This window comes from Cupressus sempervirens, chromosome 5 (assembly GCF_028749045.1).
Source record: "Cupressus sempervirens isolate cs-2001-9-10 chromosome 5, ASM2874904v1, whole genome shotgun sequence".
NCBI classification, from domain to species: Eukaryota; Viridiplantae; Streptophyta; class Pinopsida; order Cupressales; family Cupressaceae; genus Cupressus; species Cupressus sempervirens.
The window spans coordinates 374,946,933-374,972,867 of record NC_143122.1 but is presented as its reverse complement, the minus strand read 5'-3'; the positions used below and the strand labels follow the sequence as shown (position 1 = coordinate 374,972,867).

The 25,935-nt window shown below is 36.0% G+C and overlaps 1 protein-coding gene across 8 annotated transcripts in view; it reads left to right on the top strand.

The window, feature by feature from the left end:
* LOC149556326 (uncharacterized) overlaps nt 1-25,935 on the top strand; it is a 205,906-nt gene that overhangs the window by 156,586 nt on the left and 23,385 nt on the right. For all 8 annotated transcript variants that reach the window (XM_089830577.1, XM_089830579.1, XM_089830583.1 and 5 more), the window contains 2 exons: nt 8,393-8,479; nt 8,652-8,882. In XM_089830577.1, coding sequence (XP_089686703.1) covers nt 8,393-8,479; nt 8,652-8,882 — 318 coding nt within the window. The remainder of the gene's footprint in view (nt 1-8,392; nt 8,480-8,651; nt 8,883-25,935) is intronic.

Sequence of the window (25,935 nt, the reverse complement as noted above, 5' to 3'; positions counted from 1 at the left end):
AAGACGAGCAAGCTGGACCAAGTGAACTACAACAAGGAGAAAGAAGATCTGAACCTGTTTTAGCAAAATATGTGAGAAGACACCACACACCCGATCAAATCATTGGAGATAAAGGTTCAGGAGTCATGACAAGAAACAAATTGAAGAATGATACATGTTTAATATGTGAGTTTGAGCCAAGAACAATTGAAGATGCATTGGAGAATGAAGATTGGATTAGAGCAATGAATGAGGAGATTGATCAAATAGAGAAGAACAAAACATGAACATTAATACCAAGGCCAAAAGATAAGAATGTGATTGGAACCAAGTGGGTATTCAGAAACAAGTTGAATGAGAAAGGTGAAGTCACAAGGAACAAAGCAAGATTGGTTTGCAAAGGATATGCACAAGAGAAAGGAATTTACTATGGAGAGACATTTGCTCAAGTTGCAAGGTTAGAAGGAGTAAGAACATTACTTTTTTATGCTACCTAGAAAGGATTCAATGTATATCAAATGGATGTCAAATTTGCATTTTTTTATGAAATCTTGGAAGAAGTCTACATTGAACAACCTGAAGGATTTGTTGAACCTGGGAAGAAGAACATGGTATGCAAATTGCACAAAGCATTGTATGGTTTGAAACAAGCCCTTAGAGCATGGTATGAAAGGTTACATACATATTTGGCGAGATTTGGTTTTGCAAGAACTAATGATAATAGTAATCTGTATTTGAAAAGTGAATTTGAGGATAAGATATTGTTGATGATATCATATTTGGAGGACATAATTTAATGTGGAAATCATTTGCTAATGAGATGAAAAAATAATTTGAGCTGTCAATGTTTGGAGAGATAAAATTCTTTGTTGGATTGCAAGTCTATCAAATGAAAGGAGTTATATACATTACACAATCAAGGAGATACTGAAGACCTTTGGAATGAAGATTCAAGACCAGTTGGAACAACTATAACTAGTCAACATAAACTTTCAAAGAATGGTGACTCTGCTGAAGTAAATCAGACATTGTATAGATCAATATTTGACAAATTGCAATATGTTGTTCATAGCAGACTTGACATTGCATTGGCGATTGGAATTGTTGCAACATTTTTTGCTAATCCTAAGGAGAACCGCTTGATGGCTGTTAAAATGATATTGAGATTTCTAAAAGGAATAGAAGACTATGGTTAATGGTATAAGAAGACTAACAAGTTTGAGTTGAAAGTGTACATAGATGTTGATTGGGCCAGAAACATTGATGATAGAAAGAGCACAAGTGGAGGAGTTTTCTTCCTAGGCAAGAGATTGATTTCATGGACAAGTAAGAAGCAAAATTGTATTTCACTATCCACAGCAGAAGCTGAATATGTTGTAGCAGCAATTAATTGCTCAAACATAGTGTGGATCAAGCAAATGTTGGAAGGTATGGAGGAAGAGATTACTGAACCTATGGTGATATAAACATACCACGAATCCTATGATGCACACAAAGACAAAGCACATTGCAATCAAGTATTAATACTTAAGGGAAGTAGTTCAAGACAAAGAAGTAAGATAGGAATATGTAATTACTAATTACAAATGAACAAAAAGCTGATATATTTACTAAGGCACTACCCATGGATTCATTTGTATATCTACGAGGTAAGTTAGGGGTCATTCTCCTATCTAAAGCAAACTAAGAAGGGATGCAACAATGCATCAATTGTTATTATCAGAATATCTTGCAGATTGATGCAGGAGGTCATACTCTTGAAGCTGCCTAAAGATGTGAAAAGGATAGTAGTATGAGTTGATAAAGCTGCAAGTAGGCACATGGTGATACAGTCAAGGAAAAAGGTAAACAAAGTTGAAAGAGGGAGAGATAATTCAAAGATCATTTAGTTTAGAAGATAAAGGGGGAGATGCGTACATGATGTCTTTGGCATTGTTGTCAAAGAGGGAGATGTTTGTCAAGTTACTATCCAATATCTAAAGAAAATGAGAGATATATCAAAGAGGGAGCATATCAGAAGTTGTATGGATGAAAACTAGAAAGAATTTAAGGATAATAATGAAGATTTGATATAGAACACAGAGGAGTTGACAGTAAAAATCTAGAGAACACTTTTGCCATTGCATGGTAACTAAAGGTGTTGCCATCAATGCCAAAGAGGGAGATTGTTGGAACTACTATTGGAACAATTGTTATGTTGTCACTGATGTCAAATCTTATTGGCAAAACATTTGCAAACTGTGTGGAGTGTTATATTATTTGATTGATAAAGAGGATTTGAAAAGAGAGATAACAAGATGAACTAGTAGAGTGGTTGAGTAAAGAGGAGTAAGTATGATGGAACTACAAAGGGCACTTGAGCAGTTAGTATTTGACAAGATAATATGTTGTTTGATCATTGTATTAAGTGAAGAAGAAAGATGAGTTGAAGTGTAGAAGAGATGATTGATAGAAGTCAATGAAGAAGTTAAGCATCACCGAGCAGAAGATTAAGGAACTTAAGTATTAGCTGAGTGATAGTAATGACTAAGCAAGATGAAGAAAACTTAAGTAGCGACCGAGCACAATGAAGGTCGAGCAAGCCAATGTAAGTCAAGTGAGACTGATTAGTAGTGACCGAGCTACCTAGTGATGACCGAGTGTCAGCAAATTAATAGTTTGTGAAAGAATCAAGATTTGAGGCCGACACAGTTGAATTTACAGAATCGTCAAAACGTGTTAAAGATGAGGATTGATGAGATGGCATATTCAATGCATGAACTGAGTTTTTTAAACGATCTAAGGTGAAGGTTCAATGAGAAGATTCCACAAGTTTCAAGGTATAATAACCCCACTGGTTATAACTTCATCAAACACCAAGTTCTTTTATAATTCAGTTGTTTGAGATTTTGTCAACACTTTGCAAGCAAACTCTGATACCACTGTAATAACTCCAACTAGTTATAACTTTGACAAACGCCAAATTCTTTTATTATTCAGTTGTTTGACATTTCATCAAACACCTTGCAAGGAAGCTCAAATACCACTATAAATATGATATTTTATTTTGATCATAGTGCTATGAAATTCAACAAATTGCTCACAACTAATTATGACATCAAGCACAATTTTTCAGGTAATTTCAGCCATATGAATTCTAAGAGATGAATACAATTACTGAAATAAAATACATAATTATGAAGATGACTAGTACTTCACACTAACTCTGAAATTATTTGTTAACCAACTAGGCTGCAATATAACAAATAATTTTATAATTGGATGAAACCTATTGCTCCTAGTTTCACTTTGATTTGTAGCAGATGTCCACCATTTGCAGGTCTGGTCACATGCATTTAATAGGTCTGCAGCTGCACCATGTACTGGTAAATTATGCACACCCGACTGTCATTAGAATGCTAGCATTGCATTCTCCTAACCAAGGCTGAAGGCAAGATATCAGGCCTGTCTAGTGGCCCAATCCTAGGTAGAATTCACACCAATTATAACAGCAACAGTAAGGCATTAACGAGCCCCAATTTGTAGATATAACTTGCATTCAAATAACATAATTTAATAACCGAACTCTTAGGACAAATTGTACACAAGATCAGACCTGTTTGATACCTTCTTGTAGTATCCAAACGCTGCTTCCCAGGATATAATCAGCAGCCACAAATGCCCAGATGAGATTGCTATAATGCAAGTACAGTGAGATATTTTAAATTTCAATGAAACTCTTCACAATCTCCAGACAATCTTTAGCAAGCAAACTCTCCTTAAATCGGACAATTACCACGGAACAAATACCTCCTTTAGACACAGTTAAAACAGTAAGGAGTGATGGCAGATTGCTATACAACGGCAGCAATTCGCAATACAATCTTTAGAACCACTTTCAACTTCAGACCCTTATACCTCAGCAAGGGCACAAACTTAAGAAACTCAAAAAAGCCACAAAGGCAACAAAGCAAATAAATATTCAAGCATGTTTTTCTCAATGAATGGGCTTGTATTTATAACCTCAAGATTCCCTTTTGTTGCCAAAATATAACTTTACTCAAGAAGCTTCACCACACAACATTAATTAGAAGCTTCCATTAGATTCTCTCACTTGACTTGGCTTAACTAATTAAGAAATGGCTCTTTCCAATGATAACTCAACCTTCAAAGTTAAATTATAAGTTTATAATAAGCCATTTAATTAATCAATAATAATTTGGCCACTATAAATAGAATAACTCACAAAATACTCATCATTTAAATATGTCGTTTGAAATAGGAGTCGTACCTATTATTTCTCCATGTGACCAAATGCACTTCCCAAAAATAGAAAGGGTCCATCTCTATCAACACCCAACTTATCTTAAATAGTAAGTACACAAAACTAAGCCCAAACAAAGTCCAATCTGAGCCAAACAAAGACAAACCTGTAGCTTACTGAATTGCGGAGAAGATAAGACCCTCTCAAGCCAAGTCACTATCTCAAAAGACCCTCTATCCACAATAATTAGCCTACGAGGATCACAATAATAGGCTAACCCCTGAAACTTTGATACTGACAAAAATGGGGACATTACACAAGGAAGAAGTAGAAGGACAAAATGATGAACAAATTCAATGAATCTGACCAAATCCTAAGATCTATGGTTATGGTTAAGCGGCAAAAGATTAAACTCGTCTATTTAAGGAGGCATATAAGATGTTTTACATGTTAGTTGGCTGATGAATTTGTGAAGAACTAGTGAAGAACAAGAGTTGGAGAGGAAAGGTGAGAAGTTGGTGAAAGCAAGATTGCTTGAGGTGTTGCCAAGCAAATCAAGGATGAATAATGTGATGAAGACCAGTCAATGAACCAAGAATGAGCTGAATGGAGATCTGAACATGCAAAGTGAGTTGTAATTTATCATATTAACCTCGTTGTTACTTTCTAACTATTGTGGCAATAAAATCTTTTAATCAAAGGTTGACCTAACAATCATGTTGTAAATCCTTTAATCAAGTTGACATTCTGATGGGATGTTTTAAAGACCTCTAACAAAGCCACTCATAACAAGGTGATTAAATCCTTTAACAGGGTCACACCTAACTATGTGTTTTGTAACCTTTAACATGGTTGGCTCTAAACTAAGCTAACTTCAAAAGAGTGAAAAAGTGGCAGTATGTTACTTGGTGGTTTTTCCCAAATTGGGTTTCCATGTTAAATCCTGGTGTCTATTTGTGTGAATGTTGTTTTCATGTTTTCATGTTATTTTTTGTTATATGTTTTTACAATTTGGCAAACACTATAATAGGGAGCTAAGTGTTGATATGAATAAGTTGAGTTATTGATAATTCGCTATATGGATCAAGTGGATTTGTGAGTTTGATTAAGTTGTTAAAAGTTGAATTGGTACATCTAGACCTGAGGATTACTAATTCACCCCCCCTCACAGTTATTCTAATCATTCTAACAATTCTTTTGTCTTTTTTGCTCACCATCGAATGGGTAAATTACGTCCTTCAAGGAAAACGCAATGGAAACATGTATTGGATGTCGCTTCCATATTTAAATTTCCAATTTTAATTTGTGAGCTTGGATGAGATACTTATGTGAGAGCAGTTAAACGACATTGACTAGAACCCTTTCATCAAACGTCGTCAGTGGATAGCTTAGAAACCAAATAGAAAAGGATAACATCGAGCAGAGTGCAAGCAATATATTCAGAGAGGATTCATATAAAAAGCTACAAACATCTTAGATTCAACCAAATAATATGCAGGCACAAAAGAAAGATAAAGGAGCTCAAAAGATTGGTGTTCAGAGTGAGTCGGATACATCCGTCTGAAGGAGCGGATAGAGGATATGTTTCAGTTGATTTTGAAGATCTTGATATATCAGAATCAGAGAGAGTTTTGACTTCATGTAAACTTTTAGTATCATGCGTGTGATTGCATGAGTTAATGGGCCTACCCCCTGTGTACATCATAAGGAAGTGATGACTTCCAAATGATCATCACTTGTATTTGTAGAAGTTATTGAAAGGTGACAATCTTACAATAACTTAATTTTCTACTATGACAGATATCTCACAATATCTATGTAGATCATGATAGATTATATTGTGGATGGTAGATGTTTGTATGGTAAGCATTATGAGAATGCATGTCCACATACTTTATAAACATTTTTTTGAGTACATGGTAAATGTTATACAAATTGATGTTTTGGAGGGCCATTACACAAAGTACTTGGTGAATATCATGCGACTTGATGTTCTGGAAGGCCATTACTCACAGTACTTGGTGAATATCTTGCATCTCAACATTTTGGAAGGCCATTACTCAAAGAGTATTTGGTGAATATCATGTGTTGATATTTTGGGAGACCGATACTGATGATATTAGATGTGATATGAAAACCTTTTGAGTACTTGGTGAATATCGAATGTTGATATTTTGGGAGACCAATACTCATGATATTAGATGTGATATCAAAACCTTTTGAGTACTTGGTGAATATCACATGTTGATACTTTGAGAGACCAATACTAATGATATCAGATATGAAATCAAAACTTTTGGACTACTTTGTGAATATTGAATGTCGATATTCTAAAAGGCCAATACTCATGATATCAAATGTGATGCCAAAATGGTGGATATCTTCTAATCAAAGATATCCTTAAAATTTCTCATTCCTAATATTACCAATGGTGTGATATCTGTCTTGTGTATGTCCTCCCTAGCTAAGAGGGAGTGTTAAATGTTTGGTAGCTTTAGTTGGATAAACTCATGAGACTAAACTGAAGAAAAATCGACACCCTCCAAACTTTGCAGATGAGCATGATGCATTAAAACAAACTACAAAAAGCCATATTTTTAGGAGGAAAATTAGGAAAATCAGACATGATTTTTGAGGTGAAATATCAATCAAAACAAAACAACAGAATCTGAGACATGGATTAATACAAAGCTTTGTTTTTTAGGTAAAATGGTATAACCCAACCAACAATTTTTGAGGAAAAAATTATAAACCAACCAGATATTTTTTGAGAAAAAAATTAATAATAACCTTGCCATAATTTTTAAAGGGAAAAAATCATGAAAACCAATCAAAGAAACGCTCTTGTGGCAAAACATGATAAATTTTCATAGTACAACAACACATGTAAGAACATGGACCTCATAAAAAGCACATGTTAGCAACATGCAAATACATGTAACCTTTGAAAATCAAAGACTTTTGCCCAAACCAAGAAATTGTGCAATCAAAACCCTCAACCAGACTTTATAAAATATATGTAATGATTTTTGTTTTAAAAGATCGAAAAACAAATCTTTGGTGAAAATTCTAGATCAAAAAAGGCTTGAAGGTTTCTTTAAAAATTTGCCATATTTTATGAAATCTCATCGACCTGCTCTGATACTGTGTTATGGTAAATCAATGTTGTTGTAGCTGTTTTAAACAAAGGAGATGAAAGCTCCATATATAGACTTACAAAGACAATGTTTAACTATGTATATTTTCACAACCCATGATATTATATTCATGCTTCTGGGTAAGATTGTGTGTGAGTTAATCAGCATCAAGGTTTTGGATCATATTGAATTATCCATCATCAGGATGAGAGAGCTAAAAATATATGTAATGATTTTTATTTTAAAAGATCGAAAAACAAATCTCTGGCGAAAATTCTAGATCAAAAAAGGCTTGAAGGTTTCTTAAAAATTTTGCCATATTTTATGAAATCTCATCGACCTGCTGTGATACCTTGTTATGGTAAATCAATGTTGTTGTAGCTGTTTTTAACAAAGGAGATGAAAACTCCATTTATAGACTTACAAAGACAATGTTTAACTATGTATATTTTCACAACCCATGATATTATATTCATGCTTCTGGGTAAGATTGTGTGTGAGTTAATCAGCATCAATGTTTTGGATCATACTGAATTATCCATCATCAGGATGAGAGAGCTAAGAATGTAAAGTAATATCATGGATTATTCAGTATGATCCAAAACATTGATGCTGATAAACTCACCCACAATCTTACCCACAAGCATGAATATAAAGACAATGTTTCTATAAGAAACAATTTTGAACTAAAGATGGGATAAGAAACTACCTAATAAACTGAAGACTAACTAAGATGACCATTAACAAAATATTCTAATAGATTGTAGGTTTTTGAGCAAAATTCACATAACATCAAGAATTGCAGGTTTGTACTTTATTATTTTGTATTTAAGTATTCTCCCTTCTATTGACACTCACAAAAAAAGGAGAATTGGTTTAATATCATTAAGGCTTACTCCATACAAAGATAATTACTATTAGAAACAAGTTTTTCAGAATTTTGAGCAAACAGTTCAGAGGTTTGTGTTTTGAACTTACATTATAGGACTTCATTCTTTGTATTTTGACTTGTGATATTCTTCCCTTTTTGCAGAGTAAAGAAACACGACTCTTCCAAAGACCCTATCAAGTCAAAAGAACCTCTTATGTTTCATTTGGGGTTCCGCCAGTTCAGTGCAAGGTTGTAATTTCTTTATTTTGTTGTCATTTCTCTTGACTCCTTTCATGCATAATTTTCAACAGATAGAAAACAGATTTTTTTTTAATAATTATAAAGTTTCATCTTCGTGTCATTTGTCTGTTCAAAAACATGAGATCTCACCTCATTCATTGTCCATTCCATGCATATCCAGGCCAATATATTCTTCTGATGATATCAACGGGGATAAACATAAACTGGAGAGGTTCCTACACCCTGGCCGTTTCAGTGTGGCTTCTGTTTTTGCCCCAATTTGCTTTCCACCATCACCTGTTATTGTTTTCAAAGATATGGGAGAATCTGCGGGGAATAGGCTAGCTGCTGTTGGTTCATTGAGGAGTGTAGATCCTGACAGAATTATTTTGAAGAAAGTTGTTTTAACAGGGTAAGGTCTCATCATAATCACCATATCCTCTTGCTCTCATTCCTTAGAGTAGCTAAGTTTTTATGACGATAACTTTTGTGCATATGACAACAACAGGATTTCACATGAAAATTCAAGATTTAATTCATAGTCTTGCAAAAACTATAAAGTTCATAATGCTATGTTGACAGAATATCTAATGCATTGTGTAGGTGAAGTTTGAAGTTCCTTTGTTCAGTATCTCAGTTTTATGTACACCAAAATTTAAATATTTGCTCTTTGGTTAATATCCCAAGTTTAGTTTAGGCTTTTTTAATATTGCATAATAGGAACAAAATTGTTTCCACTCGGAAACTAAAAGGCCAAAATCAAACTACTAATTCCACCTATTTATGTTTTAAATCAAGACAAACGAACACCAAGGATTAACAATACATCCTTGGGATGAAGAAATCTACGATTTATCAAACTATAACATTTTGAACAGATATAATTTTAGAATGAGGCACTGGGTTATTGCCCCTGAACCTTTCAATGGGTAGCAAAAAGAGAGATGTGATTGCATCCTTCCTAACTTACATGCACCATCAAAGGGTAGGCTCTTGTAATATTCTCTGCTGGAATGAACAATAATAGAACACTAGAACTGATGGAAATTTCGTAAAACAATTGCTGTGTAACCAGTATTTCTTTGAATAAACATAATACAGTATCAAGATGTTTTACTGTCTCATAAACTAACACCAAGAAATGGTTATTTCAATCAATGACACTAATACTCCAAGCAATTCGAAGCTAGAGGAATTAACACAGAACTTCATACTAATGGCTTACAGTCAAGGTAATGAATTAATAATCTTTTAACTACAGTTCTGAGAGTGCAATACAGTTTCAACAATAACATCCAATATTCGCAACAAGCAAGATAAGTGAGTAAATGTGAACAGACCCATACCACTGGTAAACACCATTAAGAAATCGTGATTGCAGGAGAATCCTTTACTTCACCCATCCAGGTGTCCTAACCAATCAGCTGGCTACCACTTTAATCCGCTCTCCCTTTGTACTGCTGGAGGATATTGACCCGTACTGGAGCAAGTATTATCTCACTGCGGTGACCCAGAACTGATGCCATGAGTGCCCAATTTACCTTCTGGCCCAGTGCAGTATCTTACCCGGATTGACGACTGTGATGCCAGTGAGATATCCCTGTGATTACCCAACATTGTCACTGTTCTCAACGTTACCAATGCAACCCGACCTGTAGCAGTAGTATCTGAATACAATCTATCCGTATGAGAATGTTCTCATGCCTGCGGGTGCCTATCTTATAATGTATTGCCACTGTTTAGAAACAACTCATTACCAAACGCCGAGGCCTTGAAAGGAAGATTGACTTACATAGACATTCACCCATATTTTGTCTTGAGAAGTTTATTTCTTAGACTGTGGCTTCATTAATCCATGAAAGTGCTAATACTGGATTTCTGAACAATTTCCTCACCACCATTATTTGAATGCCAAACTGATAAATCTTCAACACCTACTCGAGTTCCAACTGGTATATAAATATCATATGAACACTGGGGCTACGTCCAGCTTCAGATTTTCTCAAGGGTTTTCGTCCCTGAGTTTACTCAGTCACATTCAAGCAACCAGCGTTTCTGAATGTTTGAGTTCATAAAATCTTGTGTGTTCAAATCCCAAGGCAGATCCCTTATTTATGAACTCAGAATGAGGGAAAGGTGTTGGAATAAGAGATGTGGGATAAAACAACAATTTCGTCCTGTAGTCACTTTATAAGTAAAAGACTTTTAAAACAAAAGTAACTTTATCAAAGAACTTTTAATCTATTAAAAGACGAACTCAAGATAAATCTCCCATGTGACTGGTAAGCATCCTGACTGTTGATGCTGTTAATCTATTCGGATGTGGAGATAGATTGACCTAGCGCCATAGAGCTAGTGTGGGGAAAGGGACATGACAGCTGTCTAAGCGTGCTCTGCAGTTTTCTACTCCTTTATTATAATTGCCCAGGGTTTCAGGCATTCGTACTCAGACCAGTTGTAGGTGGCATGTATTCATCAAGTTGGGTAATGAATACACACACTTCCAACTGAAGGAGTAAATTTTGCCAATATGAGACAGTTGTCTGCCAGTTATTTCTTTGTACAAATGACCTATAGAGAAGCATTCATTCTCATGCCTCTTGATTATAAATGAGTTCCTCAATGCAATTGTTCCATCCCCCAATTATACGTTAGAGGAGTCCTTCAAGTCTACACTAACTTCTCCCTCCTCGTGCCTTATATAGCTTGGAGAACCTCTTCTCCTAGTCATTATAGATTAGGGATAGTAGCCTCTCCATCTACAAAGCTTCACCCGTCAATAGCTACCTATTGTACAGTGGATAGTGGCTGAATAATCATACCCTCTCAGCTGGTGGCTGAATGACTTGCATATAAAAGCCTTCCCCAGTCTGAACTGAGCAAAAGGGAGGCCTTGCAATAAGATTGAAGCCCAGCTGTTACCCTTCAAGGCAAATAATGATTAACCAGTGTTAGAACTTAAAAGTTTGGTGAGCACATTGGAATATCTTGAATGCTTTTTTTCCTTAAGTCCTTGCATTTGCTACGATGTATAAATATTATACAATGAGAAGGTAAGTTTTTCATCGTGCTATAAACTTCCCCATTCAATCCCAACCAAACCCTATAGATTGTAGGGCCTCACAATATAGCGGTATTGCTTGAGTGGAGTTAGTGTAGTGTAAATCTACCGCCTACTTACATAGCCAAGTCTACCGAAAAGCTGACTTTTCAAAACGTTATATGTCACTCATTATCATTAGCTAAATTTGATTCCTTATTTCTTTTGCATTAGCCCCCTGCAGAGAATTGAAGTTAAATTATCTGCCAATTAGCAGTATCAGCATTTTGAGCACTTTCCACAATAGTACCAGCCTACCAGGTGCACAATGCAGTATATTATCAGGTGCACTGTCAACGTAACTGTCAATTTATTCATATGTTAGAGGGTCTTAGTCATTTTCACCAGAGTCCTCGAGTTTTTCCCCGTTGCTTTCTGAAGCTGGTCACCATTCAGCATGTCTGATGTAAATGAAACTTATGAAGAATGATAGTCTCCTATGAAATGATAATTGATTGACTGATTTACAAAGGAGACAAAAGCTCCTTAAAAAAAGATTGCATGTAGATTGTCTAAAGCAGAAACGAAAGACAAAAAGACACATTTTAAATAAGAACTAACTACAAAAGGGAAAGATCCTAGCTGAATGACCATTATAGAAACAATACATAATTATTTTAACACCCTCCCTTGGTTGGCATTTTACTATCCTACAGAAGGCTACAGATAATATGCAAGTCATTTGGCTATGAATGCATAGAAGGATGACTCTTTAGAACTTTCTACAACACGAGCCTGCTGCTAAGACCCTCCCTAGTTGGGCTTGTAATCAGCCATTTGCTCTCACCAAATTTTTTGTACATGACCAAGTACAAGAACAAACTGTCTTCCAACCTGATGTTTGGGAACCAAACCATCCATCCCATTATCTGAAGACACAGAAACCAAGATCAGCTTTGAAGAACTTCGATTTTTGTTGATAAAATTCTGCAAAAAACTCTTAAACCGTGATTTTGCCAAAAATTGTAAAAATAAGTTGTTGCAAAGCAGCAACATGATTTTGTTGACAAATCATCAAACCCTTGATACAATGTTGAGATCACACACAATTTTGTGGAAAAATCACCAAAAACCTTCCATTGCTTTAGGAAAACAGCATCCACAATTTTGTAGAGAAATCATGCAAAAACTTAAGTTCATCTTCAAAACAATGTTCACCCTAGAAACCCTAGGTGCAATCCAAAGATACTCTGCAACAAACCATGATTTAAAAAATTTGTCAAACATTTTTCCGAGACTAAAAGCCACGATTTTGTGAAAATTTTGTCAAAAGCCTTCATTTTCAGGAAGAAATGGAAACCGTTCAGTTTTTTTTAAATACCAGCAAACCCACGATGGAAAAAGCCTCTCTTTTTTTGGAAAAAAAATTAGTGACTCTTTTCAAATATCACAAATTTTGTGGAAAAAATAATGCGAAACCTAGAAAAGAAATAGAAAGTCCACATAATATTTTTGGACAAAAAAGAAGAAAACCATCATGATTTTTTGTGGAAAAAAATCAGAAAACCCATCAATATTTTTTTGTGGGAAATTTTTTTCAAACTTTTTGTATTAACATAGTGTAATCATCTGGGTTACATCAAGAGCTCTATTAAATGCTGAGCACCTTTCAATATATTTTCAAAATATTCTCAGCAGAAAGTATATGCATACAGCCTATATAGATACCTGAAGTGAAAGCACTTCTTACGAAACATAGTACCTGTTAACTGTTTACAAAAACAACTGTCATAACCGAGATTTATAGTAGTTGGTAAAAAAAAGGCTGTATAACCAGCTTGACCTGTCCTCCAACATCAAAAAATAACCCATATATAGGGCTAACCCCCCTGTCCATCTGCAGCATGATCACGAGGAACATAATTTCCAGACTTTATCTCCAATACTAAGATCTTTAATAAACTGGTTAAGATTGTCCATTTCCTTGTGGATATCAAAATATTGACATGAGACAATATCATCTTTGTGGATCAGGATCTGTCCCTCCCGCATCAACATAATCTGTCCCTAGATATTTCCAAAGTAGCAGCAACCTGTGACATAATTTGAAAATGTATGAGTTTACATCCAAACTTAGTAAGTTGTCTCCTTCTCTTCTGGAAGATCTCTTCATTTCTCTCCTTCCAAAGAAACCAAAGAATTTCACAAGTAAAGACAAATAAAAAATTATTCATTTTCAACAAAACCTGCAAGGATTTCACTCCAAGAGAGACCTGGCCTAGTATTCCAAACAATGGGTGACCCAAGAAAAATAGACCAGACACCACAGGCAAAGGTACACTAAAAAAAAAGGTGCTCATAGGACTCATGGACAAAGTAGACACCACACATAATAGGACTACCATGACCATTAGGCAGTGTACTGCCCACAGCAAGTTTTTTCAAAAGTAACCATCTGAAAATAAAATTGAAACTTAGAAACAAGACACCATGATTTTTAGGAGAAAACCATGCTAAATCCTGCATTTTTTTTGGGGGGGAAAGAATCATAAAACTTTGCCTCTAGAAAAAATATCAAAATATTTCAACCAACCCTTCATCCATGAATTTTTGTGGAAAAAACTTCATCAAACCCTATTACAATAATAGATAAGTCGTCTATTATTAGTTAGTGGTTATCTATTGTAAATATCCAATTAGCTTTAAGTTTGCTTTTGTTTTTTGCCTTCTCTAGAATAGAATGTTTCTATTCTTTACAATCGTTTCCTAAGGAAACATCGTCTCATTCTTTTGTATAAATCGACCTTTCGGTCTCTGTTAATATCAAGCAAGTATTTATCAATTATTTCCGTAATATGGTATCAGAGCACATTTTTTAATTTTTTCGAAAATTATAATTTCTTTTCCAGAATAATTAGAGCCAATTTTCGAAATTATTCTATGATTCTGGCTTTCTAATCTCAAAAGCCCTGAGATTTTCGTCTAGGGTTTTTTGGCTGAGGTTTTTGAAAATCGTGGATATTTTCCTGGAAAAATTGTGGCTTTGTTTTTGTGGTCAGATTCGTCTGCAAATCATGACTTTTCCCTTTGCAATTTTTTCCAAAATCATGCCTGTAAAAAAGGTGTGCCGTACTGGTAATGGTGAGCTGGTGTTAGTGTGTGCCGAACTTGGGTGCATTTCGCATTTTTCTGAGGTCACGGCCAGTGTGTTTCAGGGAGAAAACAGAGTTTGTTTTGCCACAAACTCATTGCCAATGCTGTCTCAATATAAAACACTCGTATTCCGAACAAAATCGTACAGTTTTTTGTCGGCAACCTCCATTTTTTTTGCAGATTTGACCTCCATGGCCGCCGACTGATTTTTTGCTCAAAACCCTAATTTTTAGGGTCGAATTTTTTTTTGATTTGAGATTCTTGGTAGGTTTTTCGAGAGCTCAACTAGGTTGTCGTTTGTTTTTTCTGGGTGCCTCGATTTTTGAGCCAACGGATCTAGAAAATGATAGCATATTCCTTTTAGGTTTTTCAAGCTCTCTTTTGGGTCGCTCTCTGATTCTTCTAGGTCTTCCGTATTTTTGCCTCAAAGAATGTGCCTTCACAGATTTTCACAGTTTTTCATTGAAAAACATGCCATGGCATCTCTGACAAATATTTTGCTCGAGCATAACTCCAAATTCAATGGTCGAAATTATGGCACCTAGAAGCAGCGGATCATCACAATTTTTTAATATCAGAACACCGATCAATTTGTTCTAGGTGTTACGAAGGGTCCGACTTCTCTAGGTCCTAATCAAGATACATGGGATCTGAATAATCAAGAGGCAGTGATGCTTCTCAAATTATCCGTGGCTGATGATCAACTTTTTCAAATTCCATCTAGCAATATAGCTGTTGAGATCTGGACACATCTCAAAGACCTCCATGAGACTTCTGACAAAAGCAGAGCCTTCTTTTTGAAAAACACTCTGTTTTTTATTGTCATGGATGAGCGCACCTCGCTTAGGCACACTTGAATCGGATTGAGGAAATCCGTGATTAGCTACTTGCCATTGGTCGCAAGATGGAGGAAGAGGATATTGTGGTTATCACTCTTCGGAGTTTACCAAAATCTTATGAGCATTTTATCGAGACTCTCAACATCACATCTTCTGGTGTTGATTTGAAGTTCACTGATCTCTGCACACTGTTGCTTCAACAAGATCGGTGGAAACAACAGTTTGGTAGCAGCTCCAGTTCCACCTCCACCGAGCAAGCCTTTGCTGCGAAATCCTTTCAGAAGGATAAGGGCAAGTTTCAGCAGCCATCTTAGCAGAAATCTTCTGCTCCAGCACCAGATGGTTCCAAAAAGAACATTCAATGCAACTACTGCCATAAGTTTGGACACACGAAGGTTGAATGTCGGAAACGCTTAGTTGCACTATCTAAGTAATCAGGTTCGCAGCCCAAAGTGAACAGTGTAGAGCACGCGGAGCAGGCGGAATCTGCCTTTTACGCCTTCATGGCTAAAAGACCTGTAGATCATGTGAAGTCATCTACCTGGTACATTGATTCAAGTGCCTCTCGTCATTTCACTCACCGCAGAGACTAGTTTACTGACTGCTAGCCTTATTCAAACTCTGTTATTTTTGGTAGCGGAGAAGAGTACACGGTTGTTGGTAAAGGAAACATTCAGATTCAGTCTATTGGGAGGAATCTCATATTCCTTGATGTGTACTACATTCCAAGGATGGAACTAAATCTACTCTTAGTCGGTCAGCTGCTGCAACATTCTCCACACTTGGCAGTCACCTTTAGTTCACATCAATGCACCATCACTAATCGGACGACTAAGTCTACTGTTGCAGTGGGTCTTGAAGATCATGGTCTTTTCAGACTTATTGATTCTGGTGATTCTCAGGACTTAGCTATGGTTGCTTGGCAATTCTTCTGTCAGCACACTTTGGCATCAGCGATATAGGCACTTAAATGTGCATTATCTCTCATAGCTTGCTCAGGATGAGCCTGTTATTGGATCGCCAGAGATTCAAACTCAACACCTTGGAGTTTGTGATGCATGCCAGACTGGGAAGCAGCATCGCACACCTTTCACCAATGGCGATTCATCGCGAGCTTGTCAAGTACTTAAGCTTGTTCATGTCGATATCTGCGGCCTTATGGCCACTCCTTCTGTGCTTGGGTCAAGGTATTTTCTGTTGTTTGTTAATGATTTCAATAGAAAAATGTGGGTGTACTTAAAAAGAAATCAGATGCATTTCCTGTATTTCAAAAGTTTAAACCCTTAGTTGAAAAAGAGTCTGGGAAATCTATTATTACTCTTAGATCAGACAATGGGGGGGAATTTTGTTCTAATGCTTTCTCTAGCTTCTTGGATACACATGGCATCAAACGTCAGTTAACCACACCCCACATGCCACAACAAAACAATGTAGTTGAACAGCGGAACAGGACAATCACCGAGATGGCTCGTTCCATGCTCGAACACAGACATGTTTTGAAGCAGTTTTGGGCAGAAGCAGTTATCACTGCAGTTTATCTATTGAACCGGTTACCCACAGTGGCGGTCAAAGGTAAAACTCCGGAAGAGGCCTGGTTAGGTCGCAAGCTTAAAATCAGTCATCTGAAGGTTTTTGGCTCCCTTTCTTTTGTTTGGATCCCTAATGCTTCATGCACCAAGTTGGATGCCAAGAGTCAAAAACTCATGCTTGCTGGATATAGCAATCTTCACAAAGCCTACCGCCTGATCGATGTTGAGACATCTCATCTCATCTACGGTCATGATGTAGTCTTTGATGAGCAACAAGGACCTTTCATGATTGTTTCTTTTGTTCCTGATCTAGCAAACTAGCCTATGCAAGCTCATGATTTGGGAGTTCGGCATCCATTAGGTCCACCTAATGGGAGGGCTCCAATAGCTCCTGCAGCTCTAGTTATACCAATGATACCTGTACAGACACCTCTGACTTCTCCTGCAGGATCACTTCGCTTTATAGATGCTTCACCTGAGTTTGATCCAGATTCTTTTGATGAGGATCCTACTGATCAAGCATCTCCTAGTACTAATGTTGGTCATTCTCCTATCCAGCCTAAGTGGTGGGCTAAGACACTTGTTGATCTTCATGATGATGAGCTCATTGATGAGAGAACTGCTCGAAAAAAGAGCAAAACTACAAATTCTGTTAACTTTGCTCTTATGGCCAACATTCACAGTGTGTTTGAACCTCAAACATATTCCGAGGCTAAAGGCATTCCAGAGTGGGAATAGGCCATGACTTCTGAATACTAGAGCTTGTTGAAGAACAACACCTAGATCCTTTTTGATCTTCCACTAGGGAAGAAACCCATTGGTTGCAAATGGGTCTACAAAATCAAATACAAATCGGATGGTACTTTGGATAAGTACAAAGCTCGTTTAGTGGCGAAGGGCTTTTCTCAGCGTTAGGGCATTGATTACGAGGAGACCTTTGCTCCTACTGCAAAGATGAGCACCATCAGATTAGTCCTAGCCATGGCAGCATAGTTTGGCTAGAAGGTCCATTAGATGGACGTCAAGAGTGCTTTCCTGAATGGTGATCTCCATGAAGAGGTCTACATGACGCAACCTCCTAGTTTTAAGGTTGCTAGTAAAGACCATCAGGTTCTCAAATTGGTAAAAACTCTCTATAGTTTGAAGCAGGCCCCTCGAGCATGGCACATCAAGATTGATAAGTATCTCAGTGATCAAGGTTTCAAGAGGAGTTCTTCAAACTCAAATCTATACATCAAGACTACTGACAGTGACATCATCCTTCTGGTTATTTATGTGGATGATTTGATCATCACTGGTAGTTCGACATTTTTGATTTAGGGAATCAAACATAATTTATGCCAGTCTTTTGATATGACTGACCTTGGGCTCATGCATTATTGCCTAGGTGTTGAAGTTTGGCAACAGTCTTCTGGTATATTCATCTTTTAGTCCAAATATGCCAGGGCCTTGTTAGACAAATTTCGTATGTAGAATTGCAAACTTGCATCTACACTTATGGAAAAAGGTCTCAAGTTATCCGCAAAGTCTGATTCTCCTTCCATTGATGATACTACATACAGGCAACTAGTAGGTGTATGCCTAAAATGTGAGCACACTTCTATGTGTCATTATATTCAAGATTTCTCAAAAATGAGGTCTCGAATGGCGACTCATAGCTCCCTATTCATAGGGTGCAGGGGTTTGCAATGGAGGCCCTCAGTCTGACCTAGTTTGTGCCCATGCAAGTACACCACGAAACAAGAGATTCAGTGATCTAATATGCATACAAATGGAAATGAAAAACTAATCTAAATGATAACAATGCAAAACAATGCAAGAAATGAGATCTAATCTATGAAAGCAAGATCTAATCTATCAATGCAAGATCTAAGCTAACATGAAAATCAAAGTATGGATCGTGATGATGGAAGCCATGCATGCAAGAGAGAATGAGACAAGAAGATAGAAGTTCTCCGCAAAAGCTTTAATATTCAAAACTCCTTCAAAAATCATTCTCCAAACGTGCAACATAACAATAGCATAATAATGGGTGTCTCAAAAATGAGGAGAGGACTCTCCTTTATAAAGAAGATTGGACGATCTAGATTGAGAGGAAAAAGATTTAATCAAGGGTGGAAAAATAATGATCCATGTGAATTAAAGATCCACCAATGAGAAAAGTGGAGTGGTTGAGAAGAAAGTGGAGAAAGGATGAAGATAAGTCCCATATTAACTGTAGATAAAAGATTTATTTAATTTTTTATTTGTTTTAACTCATTTTTCATCAAAAAGAGATTTAAGTGGGATATTTTATTTAATTAAAAGGGAGCAAATTCTTTTAATTAAATAGGAAATATTTAATCAAATTAAAAGAGGGGTTTTTCTCTTAATTAATTAAATGTAGATGAATTATTTAATTAAAAGAGAGGTTTTCTTTTAATTAAATGAAAACTTATTTTATTTAATTAAAAGAGAGGTTTTTCTCTTAATTAATTAAATGTGGATGAACTATTTAATTAAAAGAGAGGTTTTTCTTTTAATTAAACGAGTACTTATTTTATTTAATTAAAAGAGAACAAGTTCTTTTAATTAAATAGGAAATATTTAATTAAATTAAAAGAGAGGTTTTTCTCTTAATTAATTAAATGTGGATAAACTATTTAATTAAAAGAGAGGTTTTTCTCTTAATTAATTAAATGTGGATAAACTATTTAATTAAAAGAGAGGTTTTCTTTTAATTAAATGGGGACTTATTTTATTTAATTAAAAGAGAGTAAGTTCTTTTAATTAAATAAGACTTAGGATAAAATGATCAACTTTAGAAATAAAACAAATTGAATTTGATCAAGGAAATTGATTTGAATTGATTTAATAAAATATTACACGCCATTGATTTAGGAAATTTGATAAATTGATAAATTGAATAATGGGGGCCCATAGTCTAGGCGACCATTTTAGGGTGCATACATTTGCCCCTTTTTGACTAATGTGTGATCGATTTGGGAACACATGTAGTCAAAGAAAGAAATTGAAGTGTGAGGTCGATTTGGGATCACAAAACAACCCAGATGTGTGGTCGAATTGGGAACACAACAGGACAAAGAATACAAATAAATTTGGACTTGAAAAAGTCAAGGATAAAATTGATAAAACTGAATCAAAGATTGAATTTGATAATTACTGCCCCCTCGTGATCGAAATCGAAATCAGATAGAGGAGAAACAACAAATTGCTAAATTTGATCAAATCAAACAAAAGATAAGGTTTTTGATGTAAAATGAAAGATATAAGAATCATACAACCAAGGTAGATCATCAAGCATGAAATATAATGCCCCAAAGGTGATTTAGAAGAAAAGAAGTGGGGGAAAAAGAAAATGGAAGATAGAAGTTTGGAAGATATGGAAAGAAACAAAAAGAAGAAAAGAAAATGCCCCAAAATCAATCAACTATTTAAGATAGAAATTTCGATTGAGATCACGAAAGAAGATAAGGAAATGAAGATCAAAACGTGACTATAGTTGATTAAAAGTCCACAATAAAGATGAAGGGAGAACCCTCTCAAACTCATAATGCAGCCTAAAAATGCAAACTAACATGAAGTCTAATAATGCAAGCTACATGAAAATGGAAAGATGTACTTGCAAAAGAGCAACTATAACATAGGATTTTTGTGTTCATCATTCATTAAAGAATGTAAAAGAACTTATTTTCATCATTGGGCCATTATTAACAGACATCAAAAATCACACAATCATCACTAGTCACAAGTGCAACTATGAAGATATGAATGTAATTTATATCGGGTTAGAATGTGGAAAGATTCTAACATAAGCATCAAAGACATAAAGGTCAAGATGACTTCGATGTTAGCTTACCCAATTTAATGCAGCAAAACCATGCTTGCATCAAGGCATAGATGCCAAGATGACCATAAGAATGGTTGTGCAAAAACAATCAAAGATGATGCCTCAAATCTCCTAAGCGTTTCAAGGGGACAACAAGAGACACTCTAGAGTTTCAAGACCACACCCGCAAGCAAAAAGCAAATAAAAATATGTCCCATGTCCCAAGTCCTCTAGCGATGCATCATGGAGAGACTTATCAGACAAGGACACTCAACAAAAATCAATAATAGTCAGAACACAAAGAAAATATCATGACATAAGTCAAGCATTGAGTTTTGCGTTTAAAAATTTAAGTGTGTTAACTGATACTAAGTTCTGAGGATAAGGATCAAATGCTTGCAGGAAGGGAAGATCACATGATGATACTGGGTAAGACCAAACCAGTAAGTGTTGAAAAACACTCAATGTCAAAGGTTGTATTGAAAAATACAATTGGGGTGGTGTTGAAAAACACCGTTTGCGAGGTGTCCTAAAGACTAACACATCCAAGAGACCAAAGCTAACATAGTTATGCCCCCTAGACAAAGACCAATTCCAAACCGAGGCAACAAGGGCAAGGCGTGATGAAAAAAGGCTAAGTGTCAAGGACATGCGCTAAGAAATATGGGTGCAAAGGCCTCAAGTAGCGCCCGTTTCCAGGTTTTCACCACTTGGGTTCTTTTTTTTGTTTCTTTTTTTTTTTAAATTTTTTTTAGGACTTTTTATAATTTTTTGTATTTTTGCTACCAAGGCGCCTGTTTCCAAGTTTTCACCAAGGCACTTTTTTGTTCTTTTTTTTTTTTTGAATTTTTGGAATATATAATTTTTTTGGAGATACTTCAAAGTGCCTATTGCTAGGTTGTCACTAAGAAGATCATTTTTTTTAGGACATTTTTTAATTTTTAGACTTTTTTACAATATATCATTTTTTTGGATTTTTGAAATATATCAATTTTATTTTTATTTTTTTCAGGATCAATAAATATATACAAAGATGCCCCTAGACAGAATGGGCATTATAGATAGAACTTCTTCAAGTGCAAGACATTTATAGAATCAGGGAGTTGCTCTCCCTCTGCTGTAGATAGTAAATAAGCACCAGAACCAAAAGCTGCTGTAATAATGTAAGGTCCAAGCCAATTAGGTTTAAACTTACCCTTTTGATCTCTATTCTTTTGATTCTTATAATTCACACATAGGACAAGATCTCCCACTTGGAACTCTCTAGGGTGAACCTTTTTGTTAAATGCTTTTGACATACGCTTTTGATAGACCCTCATATGGTCAAATGATGCTTGTCATTTCTCATCTAGAAGTTCTAACTCTTGAAGTCTCATGGCACAGTAGTCTTCATCTGTAACTAGACCTTTGAGAGAAACTCTAAGTGAAGGAATCTCAACCTCTAAAGGTAACACTGCTTCAGCACCATATGTAAGAGCAAAAGGAGTAGCCCCAGTAGGAGTGCAAATACTCGTTCTATAGGCCCACAAAGCTGGATTTATTTGTAAATGCCAATCTCTACCATTCTTATGAACTGTTCTGTGCAAGATTTAACGAATGGTTTTTTTTGATGCTTTTGCTTGACCATTTCCTTGTGGGAAATAAATAGAGGACCAATGTTGTTTTATCTTGAACTTCTTACAGAGTTGCTTAAGGTCCTTATTTTTAAACTGACCTCCATTGTCAGTGACAATCTCAAAAGGCACTCCATATCTACAGATAATATGATTCAAAATAAATAGAGAAACTGTCTTACCCGAGGCAACAGAAAGTGGGACAGCTTCTACCCATTTAGTGAAATAATCAGTGGCAGTGATAATAAACTTGTGTCCAGATGATGAGTTGGGATGAATTTGCCCAACAAGATCAAAGGCCCAACGCTGAAACGGCCAATGAGAAATAGAAGGAATGAGCTCCCTACTTGGAGTATGTATCAGGTTACCATGTTTTTGACATTTTTCACATGACTTTGCAAAAGCTACTGCATCAATTTGCATTGTGGGCCAATAATAACCTGCCCTAAGCAATCTTCGAGCCATGGCAAGACCATTAGAATGTCCCCCACAGATACCCTCATAGATGTCAACTAACGCTTGATTAGATTCATCATTTTCTAAGCATCTAAGAAGTGTTCCATCTAGACCCTTCCTATACAAATCACCAAAGATAAGGGAATGGTGAGAGGCATTTCGAATAAGGTTTCTGTGTTCAGATCGGTTAAAGGTTTCAGGTATAATTCCATCACGAATGTATGAGTAAATGGCACCATAACGAGATGACTCATGACCAACAAGGGTACATATAACATGACTTTCTTGGGAATCATAGATAGGGTGATGTAGCTCTTCCACCAGGAATTCAAATCTTGATTCATGTTGCTCTAATTGAAGAAGTGAAGCAAGTGTAGCCATAGCATTAGCGGCCTTATTTTCTGTTCGAGGAATTTGTTGAAATGAGACAAATGTGAAGTAGAGTCTCAAGGAATCCACCATTTTCTTGTAAGGTACCAGTTTATCATTTTTTGTTAGACAATCATCATTGACTTGGTTGATTATCAGCTGTGAATCTCCATAGATGTGTAACTCTGTAATTCTCCATTCTATGGCCATCTTAAGTCCATTTGTTAAAGCTTCATATTCAGCAATATTGTTTGTACATAGAAATAATAACTTGTAAGATTTAGGAATTGTGTACCCATGAGGAGAAACAAACAACACACTAGCTCTTGAACCATTTTGCATAAAGGACCCATCAAAGAACATCTTCCATGTTCTTTCAGTCATATACATGAGGTGCTCATCTGGGAAATCAACTTGAATAGGTGCATCATCTTGTAGTGGGAAATCAGCCAATTGATCTGCTATAACTTGTCCTTTGATTGCTTTACGCTCAATTTACTCTATGTCAAACTTTGAAAGAATCATCATCCATTTAGCAAGTCTACTTGTGAGGGTAGCCTTACATAGTAAGTACTTGAGTGGATCTATTTTTGCTATGAGGTGTATAGTTTGCGTAAGCATATAATGTCGCAACTTTTGGAAAGCAAACACAACTGCGAGGCAAGCTTTCTCAATACTGGTGTAATTAACCTCATATGAAACAAGAGTACGGCTAATGTAGTATATTGCTCTTTCCTTCTCATGTTCATCAAGTTGAGCTAATAATGCCCCCAGGCAGATTCTGTTGCTGAAACATATAGGATAAGTGATTTTCCTGGGATAGGAGGCATCAAAATAGGAGGATTTGCCAAGTATTTCTTGATTTGGTCCATGCTTTGTTGACATTCATCATTCCATACACATTTGACTCCTTTATGTAAGTTCTTGTTGAAATGTTGAGCTCTATCTGCCAATTGTGAAATAAACCTTCTTATAGATTGAAGACGTCCTTGAGGACTTCTCATTTGACTAATGTTTTTAGGTGGCATATCCACAATTGCCTGAACTTTTTCAGGGTCCACCTCTATCCCTTTTCCTAAAATAATGAATCCTAGTAATTTTCCAGAGGTGACTCCAAATGCACACTTTTTAGGATTTAACCTTAGCTGAAATTGTTCCATACGATCTAGAATGACTTCTAAATCATCTAAGTGTGTATCTCTTTTCTTAGACTTGGCCAAGGTGTCATCCACATAATCTTCCATGTTTTTATGCATCATATCATGAAAAATAGTTGTCATAGCTCGTTGATAGGTAGCTCCTGCATTTTTTAATCCAAAAGGCATAACGTTCCAACAATAGGTACCCCATGCACAAGTAAATGCAGTCTTTTCTTGGTCTTCAGGAGCTATCTTAATCTGATTATATCCAGAAAAATCATCCATTAATGAATAAATCTCATAACCTGCAGTCATATCCACTATCATGTCTATATTAGGAAGTGGAAAATCATCCTTTGGGCATGCTCTATTAATGTCTCTAAAATCTGTGCAAACTCGAATGGTTTTGTCATGTTTTGAAACTGGTACAATATTTGATATCCATTCGGCATAAGCAATAGCTCTTATGAATTTTGCACCAAGAAGTTTCTCTAATTCTGCCTTGACTAAGAGAGCTATGTGAGGATGCATTTTTCTCAATTTTTGCTTAATTGGTTTAACACTTGGAGTTATGGATAAGTGATGCATAATAAGATTAGTGTCCAACCCTGGCATATCTGAATAAGTACATGCAAAATTAATCTTCTTTTGTTGTAAGAATTTAGTATAGGCTTCTTTTTCTTATGATGACAAAGACTGAGCCAAATGTACCATTTGCGGAGCTTCATCCGTACCCAAATTGACTGCTTGTGTTGGTTCAATAAGTACTGAAGATTAATCTTGAAAATAACTAGAAAGAGAATCAAGTACCTCATCGTTAGGTGCCTCAGAGAGGTTTTCACCCTTGGATACGTCCTTTCTTTTTTATTTTTTTGGTTCTGTCACCGCCACATAGTGGTTTTTGCCATCAAAACTCCTTTTCTTTTATCTTTATTTTGTGACTAAGGTACTTGAAATCTGGCTCTGTCATACTAGCAACTGGTTCACTGGTGGAAGAGACTATAGGTTCAATGGCATTCAAATAACAGGCTATTTCATAGTCATTTTGAAATGTTAAGATTTCAAGTTCTTGGTTGCATTGGGACCAATCAATTAGGTCAGGATGAACAAGGGATAAATCAATGACAGGTTCAAGATTGTGAATATGGATGATATTTCTAGTGATTGAAGATTCAAGGTCTGTCAAGTAACTTCCTAAACTACCCAAATCAAGATTCATCCTCAAAAGTGAAGAATCGTCCACTAAGGCAACATGTGAGTTCAAATCCTCTAGTCCTACATGTGACTCATTAAATAACTCAGGTTGAGAACTATGTGTATGAACAACATCAACATCCATATCAACTGTGGAAGATTCTGAGAAAGAATCCCATTCATACTCGTTGGAATCTGTTTCAAAATCTCGACTAGGATGCTTACACCATGAATGCTTGGAATGTCTGGATGTGGAAGCTTCAATACTATCAAGAGTCACACTTTCTTGTTCTAATTTGGCAAC